The 13696-nt window shown below is 58.2% G+C and overlaps 1 protein-coding gene across 3 annotated transcripts in view; it reads left to right on the top strand.

Moving 5' to 3' along the window:
* The window catches only part of PBX1 (PBX homeobox 1), a 216099-nt gene that overhangs the window by 190373 nt on the left and 12030 nt on the right, over positions 1 to 13696 (top strand). For 2 of the 3 annotated variants that reach the window (XM_053914519.1, XM_053914520.2), the window contains 3 exons: positions 1177 to 1336; positions 7665 to 7777; positions 8975 to 9064. In XM_053914519.1, coding sequence (XP_053770494.1) covers positions 1177 to 1336; positions 7665 to 7777; positions 8975 to 9064 — 363 coding nt within the window. The remainder of the gene's footprint in view (positions 1 to 1176; positions 1337 to 7664; positions 7778 to 8974; positions 9065 to 13696) is intronic. The other variant, XM_053914521.1, reaches the window with a different exon arrangement.

Genomic DNA, 13696 nt, shown 5'->3' with positions numbered 1-13696 from the left:
AGAACCCCAGCTCCCTCCTCCCTCTCGTGCACTGGGCGGCAGCGGCAGCCCCAGTTGGGAAGGCTGCCGTGCGCGGCGAAGGCTGTATCGGGGCAGACGGGACTCTGGGGCAAGGGCGCCGAGGCGCCCTGCGTCTTCTGGTTCAAGCCTCTCTCCGTCGCACGAGCATGTGCAGTAAACAGCACTTTCTCACCGAGCTTCTCCCTCGTGTTTAATGCTGCAGTGGTTTGATTTTTACAGCAAAGGACTCAGTTAGCTTGTGAGATTGTTCAGTTTTGCTAATGTGTTCAAAAATAAGTGTGGTTTTGCAAGAATTCCCTTTGTCGGCCATCGCTGGGACCCACGCGGATGCTCCTGAGCCATGGCACCAGCCCCGCCCGCAGCAGGTCGTGGCTTGTTGTGTGATTGTGTAAAAACCACAGCCTTGTAACGCGAGTCTCATCTGGAGTGTGGGACACAAGCTTTCCTGCCGGGACTGGGGTTGGGGGAGGACAGCGAGCTCCCACTGTCCCTGCGAGGCCCAGGCCGGGGACGTGGTGGGTGCGGCCCGCCCGCTGCGGGAGCTTCGAGAGGGACGCCCATGGACAAGTGGGCAGCAGTGGGGCTCACTGTGTGCTGGCTCTGCCGTGGAAGCCTGGAGCCCGCTCTCCTCGGGCAGGTCACACAGGCATGGCACACGCAGGGAAGTCTGCGGGACCGGAGTACACGGTGCTCAGGCCCCCACGCGACACAGCCAAGAACCTAGTCCACACTGCAGTTACTTAACCACCCAAAGTTTGAACGTAATCCATCGGTGTTGACAGAAATTAACGTGGGTGTTGAGAGGTCTGTGTCACCAAGTCAGCATTAGCATTGCTACAACCAAGGAGATTCTTGCAAAAGCTACACATACTGTTTAAATGCATTTTATGTTAGTGTCATGCTTCAGAGGCTAGCAAACGTGAAGCGCGTGCCTGGCTGGAAGGGCCCTGGTCTCAGGGAGCCCCTCCTCCCTACGATAGCTGCCGTCGCTGTGGCTGGGCCGGCCGGCTCGGCAAGAGCCTCCCTTTCTGCTGTTGCTCTCGGGCCTTATCCGCGCACGCACAGTGTGGCGTCCTCCCTAGAGAAGACCTCCCGGCCCTTGTGTGTTCGTGGAGGATGGGTGGTAACCTCTTGTCTCCTCTCGAACTGCTGCAGGTGTCAAACTGGTTTGGAAACAAGCGGATCCGGTACAAGAAGAACATAGGCAAGTTCCAGGAGGAAGCCAATATCTACGCTGCCAAGACGGCCGTCACGGCCACCAACGTGTCCGCCCACGGGAGCCAGGCCAACTCACCCTCCACTCCCAACTCGGCCGGTTAGTTTCCTCTCAGATTCGTGGGGACGGGGCTCCGCTTTTACTGTGCGTGCTCTTCCTGCAGCAGGGTTTGGTTTTAAGTCTCCAGGTTTCTTGATTGTGTCTTTGCGTGTCCCCTTGGTTACCGATGTCCCTGTGGGTTTTCCCTTCCGTTTCTGAAGAGCGACACATTCCCTTGTTCACAAGAAGGGCTTGCCTGGAGGCAGGCACTGTGTCTATTTAAGATACATTGGTTGCTTATGACAAGGTGACCTCGACGTCCCCCCTTAGAGACACCCGTGAGGAAGTGGGACTGGACACCAACATGGTCCCGGGGCCCAGTACTTGCTCTGCCCCGAGGGAATATGACCCTGGTCTGCTCTGCAGACTCACCACTCACCTGCCGTCTGGGTCCCTACCTGCACGGGTCTGGGCGTGAATGTTCGCTGTTCCAGCAAATATCGCCTGCTCGGTCCTGCAGAGCCAGATTATTATCGTTCCTGTACTTTTTGTGGTTGTTATTCTTACTGTTTCACTTTGCTGGTTTTCCTTATTTAAACTACAAAGGAAGTTGGTGATCATGAATTCAGATTACTCAGATTTCAGTCTCCACGTGACAGTACCAGTCGTGTGCTGTGTCCTGGTTTTGCTGCGGGGAATGTGCGTTGTGCCACCAGTTCCAGAGTTCAGGCTGCCAAAGTGTGTCTCCTTGGTTCTGAATTTCTCCCTGGGAAAGAAACATAGTCAAAAATGCACAAACTACAACCTCAGTTTTTGTATGCTTTGGAGGGCGTGTTGTTACTTTTTTTTTAAAGAAAAGCCAGAAACGTTTCCTAATTAAACAAGTTTGGTCTCGGATATGACAGTTTACCCCGTGGCTGCAAGGGCGCGTCCAGGAAAACGGGTGCCTCTGATTCTGAAGGGCTCATGTTGAAATATCTTAGATCATAAAACAACAAATGATAGCAAATCTAACTTCCAGCCTTTCTGGGGGTATGCGGAATCTGTGGCCCCAAAGCTCGTCGGCCCACTAAAGTGAGTTCCCTTTCTACATGTGGGGGTGGTTCTTGGGGACCCATCAGCTCCACCTCTGGCGGGAGCCTATGGCCACACCAGCCTGTAGGATGAGGTTCTCCAAGCCCCGGGGCTGCAGCGCCTCGACCTCCTGTGTTCTGGTGGAGTCCCGCGTGGAGCCCGACCAGGGCTTGCAACGTGGACACGGTGAGACACGCTCCATTCCACCCATTGTCGTTCTCCCGGCACTCTGGGTTGGGGACCCGCAGAGCACACATGCTGCTGGAGTTGTCCTGTGTGTCACTGTCTGTCCTCTTCATGGTGTAATTGGCAAAAGATCGTAGCAAACGGGTTAGGAACCAGAGTCTCCTTGAGGCCCTTCATCGGGTCCTCGATGAAGCAGTTCTGACCCAGCAACTCCAGGGGAATCGCACTGGGAGGCACGTGTTTTCTCTGGCTCTTTGGAAGAGGCAGTTTAGTCAGCATTGGCAAAAACGCACTCAACACTCCCGCAAAGGTTCTCATGATGCAGAACGGAGACCACAACGACTTTCCCCTGTCTCTGGTCTGTCTGCACCGCGGCTGGCTCGAGGTGGTTTACAGCTCAGCCTCGCCCAGGCCCTGGACAACCCGCATTACTACACCCGTGACTCTCTTCTTTCCTGAAGCACTTTCGGAGAGACCGGCAAGCATTCCGGCCCCTGGACTGTGTTGCGGAACCGTGCTGGCTCCTTTGGAATGTCACTTTGAGTCCAGTTTCCCAAAAGACTGGTGGGTGCCTTGAACGTCATGTGACCATTCAGAGCGCAAAGTAACTGATGGCGGAAAATGTGAGCCGAGCCCTCCCACTGCCCTGAGTGGCTAGGACACAGAGGAGGCTGTGTGTGCTTCTGGGGGCAGGGGGGGGGGGGAGGACGCTCTGTCGTGAGAGTGCATGGCATGGGCGTCTCACAGATGAACATTCTACACGGAAAGGTCCGAGTGGCTCGTCCATGTCTCCTGGGCTCTGCACACAGCCCAGAGGCCATGGCACAGGCACAGGGAGAGCGTCCGAACGCCACGCCTGCCACAGAGGGCTTCTGCTGCCGTGTACCAGCTCGCCCACAGTCCAAAGGGGAAACCATGAAGTTGAGGAGTGGCCGGTGCTAAGTAAACGGCTCTTCTGTGGAAGTAGATTTTGCCTGAGTTTGGAGTCTAGTGCTGTGGGACCGGGGACGTCACATGACCTGGGTGTCGAGGCAGGAGTCTTTTCCAGGAGCCTTGCTGGATACAAATACTCGTTTCCACCACAGGGAAGACATGTGGCAAGTAAATCTCCCCTCTGGAGGCTTCTGCGTGAAGAGCTGTACTTCTACATTGTCACGTGGCCGCCCCTGACCACCCTCCGTGTTGCTGAGTGCCGGGTCTGTTCTCTGCATGATTCAAAAAAGTCACGTAACACTAGGCCCCGTGGCAGGTCTGCAGATGTTTGGAGACACTTGACGAACATTACACTTTATACCAGCAGAGTTAGGCGAAGTAGGTGGAGCAAAGAGGAAGACGTGAAGGAAGACAAGAAAATTAAGTTGTGAGAAGCGGAAAGCAAAAACGTGCCAATTGAAGCCACAGTTATAGCCTGGGCCCACAGTTTTGGAGTGACCTTGAGTGGCACTGTGCCCCTTTACTGCTGCTGATGAGGCTACAACAGCAAGAGCTGAGATCTCAGAAAAGCGGGCCCTTGGGGGAGGTGGGAGACGCTTTAACTCCGAGAAGGAAGGGATTGGCTTGTGTGTTAGAGGCGCTGGCTGTGGAATAGCACCCACACCCATATTGGATCGGCTCTGTGGCGAGCTGAGCCACCCTCAGCGCATGGGCCCGGCACTCCAGGTCTGGGTTTCCCTGCTGAGCTGCACAGACGTGGCGAGGACAGGGCAGGTCCAGCCAGGGAGGGTCGTCCTCCGGCCCCGTGCGGTTGGTGGGGGCCCTGGCTCACGTTCCTGCCCCACCCCCAAGTAGGAGACCTGGTGTCTTTCTGGGTTGGTGGAGGACTGCTGTCAACGCCCTGGCACCAGCTTCCTGTGCAGTCCATGTGGGCAGAGTGGTGGTGACCTGTCCCGAGAAGCCGACCAGCTCTTCTGAGACACCCACAGGAGCCCTCGTGATTTTGTGGTTTAAAGCCCAGTGAAGGGTTCAGCCGCCTGAGGCTTGCTGCTGCTTTCTTTCTCCCTGTGCTTCCCCCGAACGTCAGAGTGGAGCGTGAGAGCAGAGCTCCCGGACCCGGGGACTGGGGGCCTTGACCTTGCATGCCCGCCACGGGTTTCCCGTCAGCCCAGACGGCCGGCCCTTCTCTCCTTGGCCCGAGTAGAGAGTAATGATGGTTTGAGTTTGGAGGAGGAGGACGTGTGAGACAGAATGAAGCATCAAACCACCAGGCTGCCTTTGCAGTGTTCAGGGGATGCGGGACCCCCTCACCACACGGCCACCTCGCCTGCCTGGGGCTCCCGTCTCTGAACCACACATGTCCAGGCAGGACTCCCACACCCCTGCTCCATGACAGTGCTGCAGAGGCGGTGAGCGGCCCCGGTACCTCCTTCAACACATCGAGCTCCCTAGGAAGGAAAAGCAAGTCTGTTCCTGTTCTCAGGCCTTGGCACCCAGCAGGGGGACTTGTATCCCAGGGGACATTCAGGACTGTCTGCAGACATCTCCGGTGGTTTGGATCAGGGGCCAGAGGTCAGGGACATGGCTGGTCCTTCCACAGTTCATTCGCCACCATGAGGAAGTGGGGCCCAAAGTGTCAGTGGGGCCTAGGGCCACACCCGCACTCGGTTGTGACTTTATCATTAGGATTCTCGTCCTAGGGTTATGAAAGGGGTTGGCCCTCTTCTTCCTGCACAGTTAAGTCTCCTGAAGTCCCTAGAAACGCAGCCTCGGGGTGCGGGTGTTAGCACGTCCCTGGGCCTGCCTCAGCCAGCACGGGGCGCGCATGGACCAGCCGTTCTTGCCTCTCCATCTCGTTCAGGGCAGTTGAGCCCTGGACGTGCAGTGAGCTCTGGGTGGCAGCTGGGGTCAGCCGCTTGCCCCGTCCCAACCAAGCTTGGAGCCTTTTAGCTGTCAAGCACAGGGTACGGCACGCTTTAGTGACTGATGCTTACTTTACGGCCGCCCCAGGTAAGGTCCCCGACCGACCGCAGCACGCCAGGGGTGCTGTCGCAGCCCTTTGAGAACCCACAGCACCTGCGGCAGAGCCCGTCCACTCCTGGTCTGGGGGTCGCGCCCTCCCCGGGCTTCCTTCACAATAGTTCTTCCCAACTCCCCGCACAGGGGGCAGAACATGTCTCCCGTCACTTAGGTTTTCATGTGGACTGCTGTCCCTGAGCGTGGTTGCCACCTCCAGAGACACGTCAGGGTCAGGAGCCAGGTCGGGTTGTACATGGTGCAGAGTGACCATAAATGCTGACGCACAGGCCCGCAGCCACCGCCCCAGTCAGGCGCACTGGGATAGGAGAGCCTTGCTCTGAGCATGTGGTCGCTGTGTCCCTGAGGCCGGGCGTAGGTGTGGTTTCTCTGTGTGCGTGTGTTTCTGAAATTGCTGTGTGGTGGCAGCATCTGTCTCGTAAGTGGCACACTCCAGGTCTTCACGGCCCGCAGGCGCCCCATCCCCTGTGTCGGGCAGCCCCTCCGGGGCCTCTCCGTTTCCCAGCCTGGGCGCTGGCTCCCACTGAGCCATCAGCCGGCATCTCGAGTGTGTGTGTGTCCCTGGTGTGTGACGGGGAAGAGTGGAGTGTCTGCGCCTCCTGCTTCCCCCCACGTGGGGAGGGCAGCCTGATGGCACGAACACAGTGTGGGTTTGGTGTCTGGAGTTGGCTGTTCTCGGTTCTGGTGACATTTAAATGAGAGTGTTGTCACACTTACGGAAAAATGGCTTCTAGTAGTTAGGTCATGTTTCTAGGATTCCAAGGGAGATTTAAGAGGGACGTAGCTAGGGTGTCGAGACCTGGACGTTACGAGGGTCACCACAAGACTGAGCCAAGGCCTCTGCTTGCCCCACATGGGAGGACCGTGGGTAGCACGTGGACGGACGGGCATCCAGGCCAGAGCCAGACCTAGGCAGACCTTGTCCCATCTTCCCTAAGGCCCAGCTTTCCTAACGCCTTTGGGTGAGCTGCACAGAGAAGCACGGGCCAGGCGAGACAGGGTGTTTGCCATGCTGCGCCTTCCGTTCCGCGTGGCAGGGTGGGCCCCCGGGCCGGGAGTGGAGGAGGGTCAGAGCAGAGGCACGAATCCCCATGGGGCGAGCCAATGCAGGGGATGGCGTCTCAGAGCGAGAGCAGGAGTGCGCCCGGGGTGAGCTGGGGCAGGAGCAAGAGCGTGGCACTGACCTGGGCCCTAAGGTCCCCCCTCTGCTGGGCTGACTTCGCAACAGGGCCTCACCTTGCACGCTGGGCTTGCTTTCCTAACGCGCTCGCTGCACGATGACTTGGGAATGACGTTCAGCTTTTCCACTCCCTGGATTAGGTCATGGCAGGGGGCAGGGGCTAGGTTCGCCCAGTGGGACCAGGGGGCACCAGGATGGGCCTCCCGGCTAACCCCGAGGGAGGCTGCACCCCCAGGAGGGGAGCAGATGGTTGACTGCTCTTCTCAAGGCCCACTCGTCGTCGTCGTCATTATTATTATTATTATTATTATTATTATTATTTCATGTCCCACGCATGCTTGAGAACCCCTGGCCCAGTTCTGCTTCCTGCTCCTCCACCATGGCAGGGTGGGGAGGGACCGCCCACTCTCACAGACTCTCTCAGTCCTGGAGGCCTCTTGGGGCTGTGGGCCACCCTGTGAGACCTGTTCCCTCCCTGTAGACATCGGGCACGTCACTGGATTGCCACCAGGGGCCAGCCCTGATGGGGCACTGCCCCCATGCACCCTTCCCAGGAGCTGCTCCCTGACTCGTGGAGGTGGGCTGGCAGCGTCATACGTAGGACGCAGCCGCACATGCGCTCCAGCTTGTGGGCCCCTGGCCGACCCTAAACTTCAGAGGAGGGCAGAGGGATCTGAGGTCTGGAGCCCGTCTCCAGCCCCACCAGACCAAGTGGGGAGGAATGAACGCCCCGTCTCCACCTGGTGCTCTGTGGCACCAGTCTGCGGGGCACCCTGCGGAGCCTGGACCCACCTAGCAAGGGCCACCTGCACCCTTTGTCGCTTGCTCTATCTCCATGCTACTAACCAGACCCCCTGGAGGTCGTGTGTGTCTGTGTCGTTGGGGGTTGCTTTGCATGTCGCCTTCCTCTCGGCTGCCAGCTGCGGGGCGGAGCCTTTTCCTCTCTGTGATTCAGGTGCCTCGTCCTTTCCTTTCCAGGTTCTTCCAGCTCTTTTAACATGTCCAACTCTGGAGACTTGTTCATGAGCGTGCAGTCACTCAATGGGGACTCTTACCAAGGGGCCCAGGTCGGAGCCAACGTGCAGTCACAGGTAGGGGCCCGCGTGAGCGTCCAGGAGCCCTCGGCCGTGTCGGCACTTCCCGCCGCTGTCCAGAGAGGGAAAGAGAGAGAGAGGGACGGGGGTGTAGAAACCAATCTCAACAGCCCAACCAAAGTGGAACAAAGACAGCCATTGTTGTGGGGAGTCTTGCCCACACTTGGTGAGTGCGTTGGCTCTGGCCTGTCAGTCACGCAGGGAAGGTGGGGCAGAAGCAGGCGAGGTGACGTGGCTGGCAGGGCAGCGGGCCAGGTGTTCTGCGTGCTGCGGGCAGGGGCTGCCGTGCGTGCTCCCGCTCTGCAGGTCTCCCTCTTGCTCTGGGTTCTCCACTCGGTGTTGGCCGTCATGGAGGTGACTCTGAGGGTGCAGGTGCCTTAGTGTCTCACGTTTCCACGTGAGACCTTAGAAACACACAGCCAGGTGACTGAGCTCATGTCCTCGGTGTTCCTGAAGGCCTGGGGGCCTCCGTCCTGGTGGCAAGTCTCACGCCACACTGAGAAGCAGAAAGGAAGCCGTGTAGTGGGAGCCCTGGGCGCTCCCCGGGGGCAGCTCGCCTTCCCCATGCCCGACAGGCAGGGCGGTGGGCGCTCTGGGTCAGCACGCCAGGGCGTTTCCAAGCCCCATCTGCCCGGGATCCTGCCGGCACATGGACGGAAGCGTGGCCCAGACTGGAGCAGCTGTCCCGCGCTCCAGCCCTCACTCGGGGATGGCTAGGACTCCCGTTTGAGGAGCCTTGGTCCGACGTCGGTCAGGTGACCAGACAATGGGCTGTCATTTCAGTCCTCAGAGGGAGTCCCACACTGCGCTCTCGGGGAGGTGGCCAACGGGGCCCCTCGCCACAGACGCTTGACTCTCATAGGACACCCAGCAAAGAAAAAGCTCCCTGGGAGATGGTGCAGGAGGGACAGTCCTTATCCCCACTCTGTGCCCTTCCACCTGGCCCCTGCGCCTTGGGCAGCTTCACTGAAGACCCCAGTGCGGGGTGGGTGTTCCTGCTTTCCGCTGCCACGGGCCGCCACCTGGAGCCCAGATGGGAGGCCGCGGGGGGCTTCGGAGGGCGGAGGGCCCTCCCCAGGACAACTGCCTCCAGAGTGGCGGCACCACGTGGGGGCCTCGTGGTGCCTTTGTGACGCTGCTGCTCACTGTCCCTGCGTCCCCCTGACTAACCTCTTCTCTTGTTCGCCCGTCCAGGTGGATACCCTTCGCCATGTTATCAGCCAGACAGGAGGATACAGTGACGGACTCGCGGCCGGTCAGATGTACAGTCCGCAGGGCATCAGTGTAAGAGACCGCCCGTTTCCGCGCTCACGGCCAGGCGTTGCAAAGCCGCAGGGCCCACAGTGACATTAGGGCTCATCTTCACTTGACAGTCACCTACTTGCTTGTCTGTGTATCAGCAATGCCATCCGCAGCATTCTACCCACAGAACCCGTGGCGGTTGGCGGCTGCTGCGGCCCGGGCTGTCGGGCACAATCAGTGCTGGTGTGGCACCTGCGGCCGCGTGCCTGCCGCTGTGCGGGGCAGCTAAACAGGTGACGCCTAACAAGCAGTGGCCAGAATATCGCCACGAGGCGGGCCGGGAGCCGGGGAGGAGCACCCCTAGCCAGTACCCCTTGCGTCCAGTTCTGTGGTCTTAAAAAGAAACCTTTCTCCAATCTGTCAAAGGATGATGATTAAAACTCAAAATTAATGGTGAGGCCGGGTTGGCAGAAGGGGTGGGAGGGTGCAGAGCCTGCTCCTCTGGGTCTCGGGTGCCCGGGCGGCTCCTGACTAGCATGAAAATTCGTAGCGACAAGCCGTGCTGCACAGAGTGAAATCGATGAGACAGACACGAGGACCGCCGAGTGCAGATTCGGGACAGCAGTCCAACCCGATTTCTCAGATCAGCCGTCCCCCCTCTCAGCCGCAGTGACAGCGCGCTGGGACGAGAGGGCCGCCCGCCCGAGGAGGCTATTGTTTGGTTGAGGGCACGTCCTGGCCTTGAGGGTCACAGGGGCTGCGGTAGACCGGTTGGCTGGGCCTGGTAGTGGAGATGGTGTTTGTTGTTTTGTTGTGGCGATGAAAATAAACCGGGGGTGGAGGAAGCAGAGGCCAGCCTGGCTCAGGGCGAGGTCCCTGCTGCAGGTCGCTGTGGCTGTGAACGGTGGAGCGCATCCACCTCAGCCTCACTGGACGAGGGGGCGGGGTGGGGCGGAGTCCCGCCTCCACTGGGAAGAGCTGGGCGGGGCAGTGCATCCTGGTTTGGACATTTGTCTTCTGGTAGAGTCTGGGCTCATCATGCTGAGCTACCTGGGGAAGGAGGATGGTGTCCACGAGGAGATGGTCCAGGCAACCACATTCCACACCAACACTTGAGGGGCCTTTCTCACCGTCAGTCCTCAGAGGAGACCAGCCGCCTCTGGCAGTCACAACTCCTTGCCGTGGCGCACTCAGACCGGGTCCCGCTCCTGGGTGTGGACATGGAGTCAGCGCTGGGCCGCCGGTGTCTTGGTGGCTTCTACAGCCCCTCCCAGGCAGACACCCTTTACTTTCCGCCTTCTCCCAGCAGAGCCCGGTCTGCGTGTGTGCCACACTCAGCAGGACTGTGCCCAGGGCGGGGCAGCGGGGGCAGAGCTGGCCTGTCCCATGCACTCTGGACAGTCGAAGGGTGTCCAGAACAGAGGAGCCTTTGTCTTCTGCTCCTATGAACTGTTACTCCCCTGTTACGTGGCGAGTCGCCAGAAGGCTCCCTATATAGAGAGACCGTGATGGTGAAGTGCATCCCCCAAAATGGATTCCAGATGAATTCCATGGTTCTGTGCTTGGGGCGGCAGGGTTGTGGGGAGGGATCCCGCCCCTGTGCGTTTATGCACTTCCTGTGGGGATGAGATTCTGGGCGCGCTCACAAAGGGAGTGGAGGGCCTCCTGCATGACTGGGCGGGAAGTGGCTGACGGTCCTGCTGGGTGGCGTCTTTCCTACCCTGCCAGCTCGACCCTCGGACTCTGGGGTCAGCCGGGCCCGCCAACGCCCTCTGCGGGCTGGGACTAATTTCTGAAGCCTGGTGGCCACACACGTGCAGACAATCACATCTGATCGCATCAGCCTGCTACAAACAGGGCTTCGAAGTGCCACTTCAAAGGGTCTCTCGTTTTCTTCTGTGAACTGTGTTTATTTTTTTTCTGGATCTTTAATACGCAGACTAAGTGAATCGAAGGCTGGTCACGATAGGATGTGGTCCTTTGGTATTGATTCTAAATTGTGCCACCTGCCGGGGATCCAGCTTGTCAGAGTTTTTAGGTGATGGAGCGAACTGCTGAGGGGGGGTGTGTGTGCGCAGAGTGGGGCTGTGGCTGCCAGGAGAACAAGGAGGCAGAGAAGGAGGGAGACCAGCAGAGATGAGGGCAGGAGTGAAAGGTTCCAGCCAAGAAATGAAAATAAACAACCCCTACCCCCAGGCAGCAGTGGGAGCCCGGTGTAGACGTTTCCTGGGCAGCCTCAGCATCCATAGCATCCACATGGTATCCAAGCAGCATTTAAACCCTGTGACACTCGGACCCCATGCCTTCCGCAGGACCACGCAGCTGCGGGGGCACCGGGGCAGTGGGGGGCCCCTGGCAGGGGTCGGGAGTCTGGCCCCAGTATGTGTGCCCAGGAGCAAGTATGGAACTTCTCCTAGAAGTGGGCCAGTGGTTCCCACCCTCAGTACCTCAGGGCTGCGTTCGGGAAGGTGGGAAGACAGGTGGGAGGGGCCCTGGCAAAGCGGCAGTCGTCCCCCCTCGGACACAGTGGGAAGGTTACTGTGATGACTCGCTGACTCGGCCTTTCTTCTCCATTGGGTAAGCGGTTTGCACGGTCGTGGTTCCTAGTGTGCTTCCTGGTGGACGGTGTACCTGAGCCCCTTCCTTAGCCGTGGTGAGCTTGCACTACATGGGCCTGCCACCTTGCTGGGTGGAGTGTGGCGGTGAGTGGTGGACAAGATGATTCCAGGGGCCTGACAATGAGATACACTAGCGATCACTTTGCTGTCACACTGGGCTTTGCAGCCCCGTGTCCCCATCCCATTCTAGAAGTAGTCCTCCTCCAGACCTTCCTCACTGCTTCCTGATCACCTCTTGGCCCCCACTTCCCGGTCTCCTGCACAGTCCCTGGGTGTCGTCACCCTTGTCCTGAAGTCCAGGGCGCCCCTCCGTTGCCCGCTCAGGGAGTCCAGTCCTGAGGCTTGGCCTGTGCTCTTCCCCTCTTGTCCCCACCCACCTGCCGTCCAAGTAACCTTTGGAGGAGGTGAGATGCAACAGAACGTGAAGTGTATTTAATGACCAAGAGCTACCTTTCAGCGGAGGAGTATTCAGTACTCTCTAGTTTAAAAAGGTTCAGTCTTCTGTTTTGTAAGGAGGGTCTAAGCTTTTTGGCCAGTGTGTATGTTGTGGGAGTGAGATGCAAATCGGCATTAAATGGAGGAAGCCCGATGGTGATGATATCCCAGGGCTGAGCGGTCACACTCCTGCCTTCAAGGGGCATGCAGCCTGGCTGACAAAGGGAGACCCAGTCTCCTGAGCTTAGCTCCTTCCACAATGAGGCCTTTAACCCTAACACCCAAGCAGTGGAGCGTGTGAGGCCAGAAAAGCACTTAGTGGAGCCCACAATGGTCAGAGAAGCAGGAGTGTCCCACATTGTGACCCACGTCCCGCCCACTGACTCTCCCCAGCTGCTAGGAGACAGCCCGCAAGGTGCAGAGAGTGTGTGAGGACAGATCATTCAGTGGTGTGGTCATTTGTTCGTGCATCCATTCATCCCTTTGCCCGTCTGTCCATTTATCCATCCATCCGTCCATCCATCCACTATTCCTTCCATCTCTCCATCAATGTATTCATCCATCCATCCATCTGTCCATTCATCCATCCATCTGTCCTTCCTTCCATCCATCCATGTATTCATCCATCTATCCATCCACCCATCCTTCCATCCTTCCATCCATCCATCCATCTGTTCATGTATTCATTCATCCATCCATCCATCTATCCATCCGTCTGCCCATGTATTCATCCATCCTTCCATCTATCCATCCATCCGTGTATTCATCCATCCATCCATCCATCCATCGTCCATCCATCCATGTATTCATCCATCTATCCATCCACCCATCCTTCCATCCTTCCATCCATCCATCCGTCTGTCCGTGTATTCATCCATCCATCCATCCATCCATCGTCCGTCCATCCATGTATTCATCTATCTATCCATCATCCGCCCACCCATCCTCTGCCATCTATAACATTTTTGACCTTGGAGAATGAGGCTGCATCCTGTCACCTCTAGGCCAAGGTGGAGAAAGCCTGACCCTCAGACAGTGTGGTGCCTCAGGAGGTAACTTCGCTTTCCTTCTCACTCAGCATGTTGTCGGGACTAGACTTCTGTTCTTCGAAGGCCAGGACCAGGATGCCGGCCCCATCACATAGGGAGCGTGAGGGTTAGTTATGTCGTGGAGGGAGGAACTCAAGACCGTCTAGCAGCAGTCTGAGAAACCCACCCCGCCCCGCAGCCAAACTGCCACTCTGTGGAGTGATCACAACAACAGTGGTGCCCTTTGGTGGGGACGCCTGAGCCCCTCGTGGAAGCAGTCGCACAGAGTTCTGTTATCTCAGACGTAGCGATGTGAGGACTCCAAACATCACCACGTTTGTAGTGGGTGTTGGGGAGACGGGGGTGCACCTGTCTGTGGCTCCCACCTCTGCCACCTCTGCCTGCGTGACCAGACAAGTCACTTGGCCTCAAAGGACATTTTCCTGAACCCGGAAAGGGGCAGTTGACCTGGTGATGTCAAAGGCCTCTACCAGCGTCATTCTCTTATAAACCACGATGTTTTCCTTTCCCAAGAAATGTAAGAGGAGGCAAATACTCCAAAGCTGTAAATAAAAGGGGGACTTGTGCACTCT

Source organism: Desmodus rotundus, chromosome 12 (genome assembly GCF_022682495.2).
Source record: "Desmodus rotundus isolate HL8 chromosome 12, HLdesRot8A.1, whole genome shotgun sequence".
Taxonomy (NCBI): domain Eukaryota; kingdom Metazoa; phylum Chordata; class Mammalia; order Chiroptera; family Phyllostomidae; genus Desmodus; species Desmodus rotundus.
This window is presented reverse-complemented; position numbering and strand designations above follow the sequence as displayed.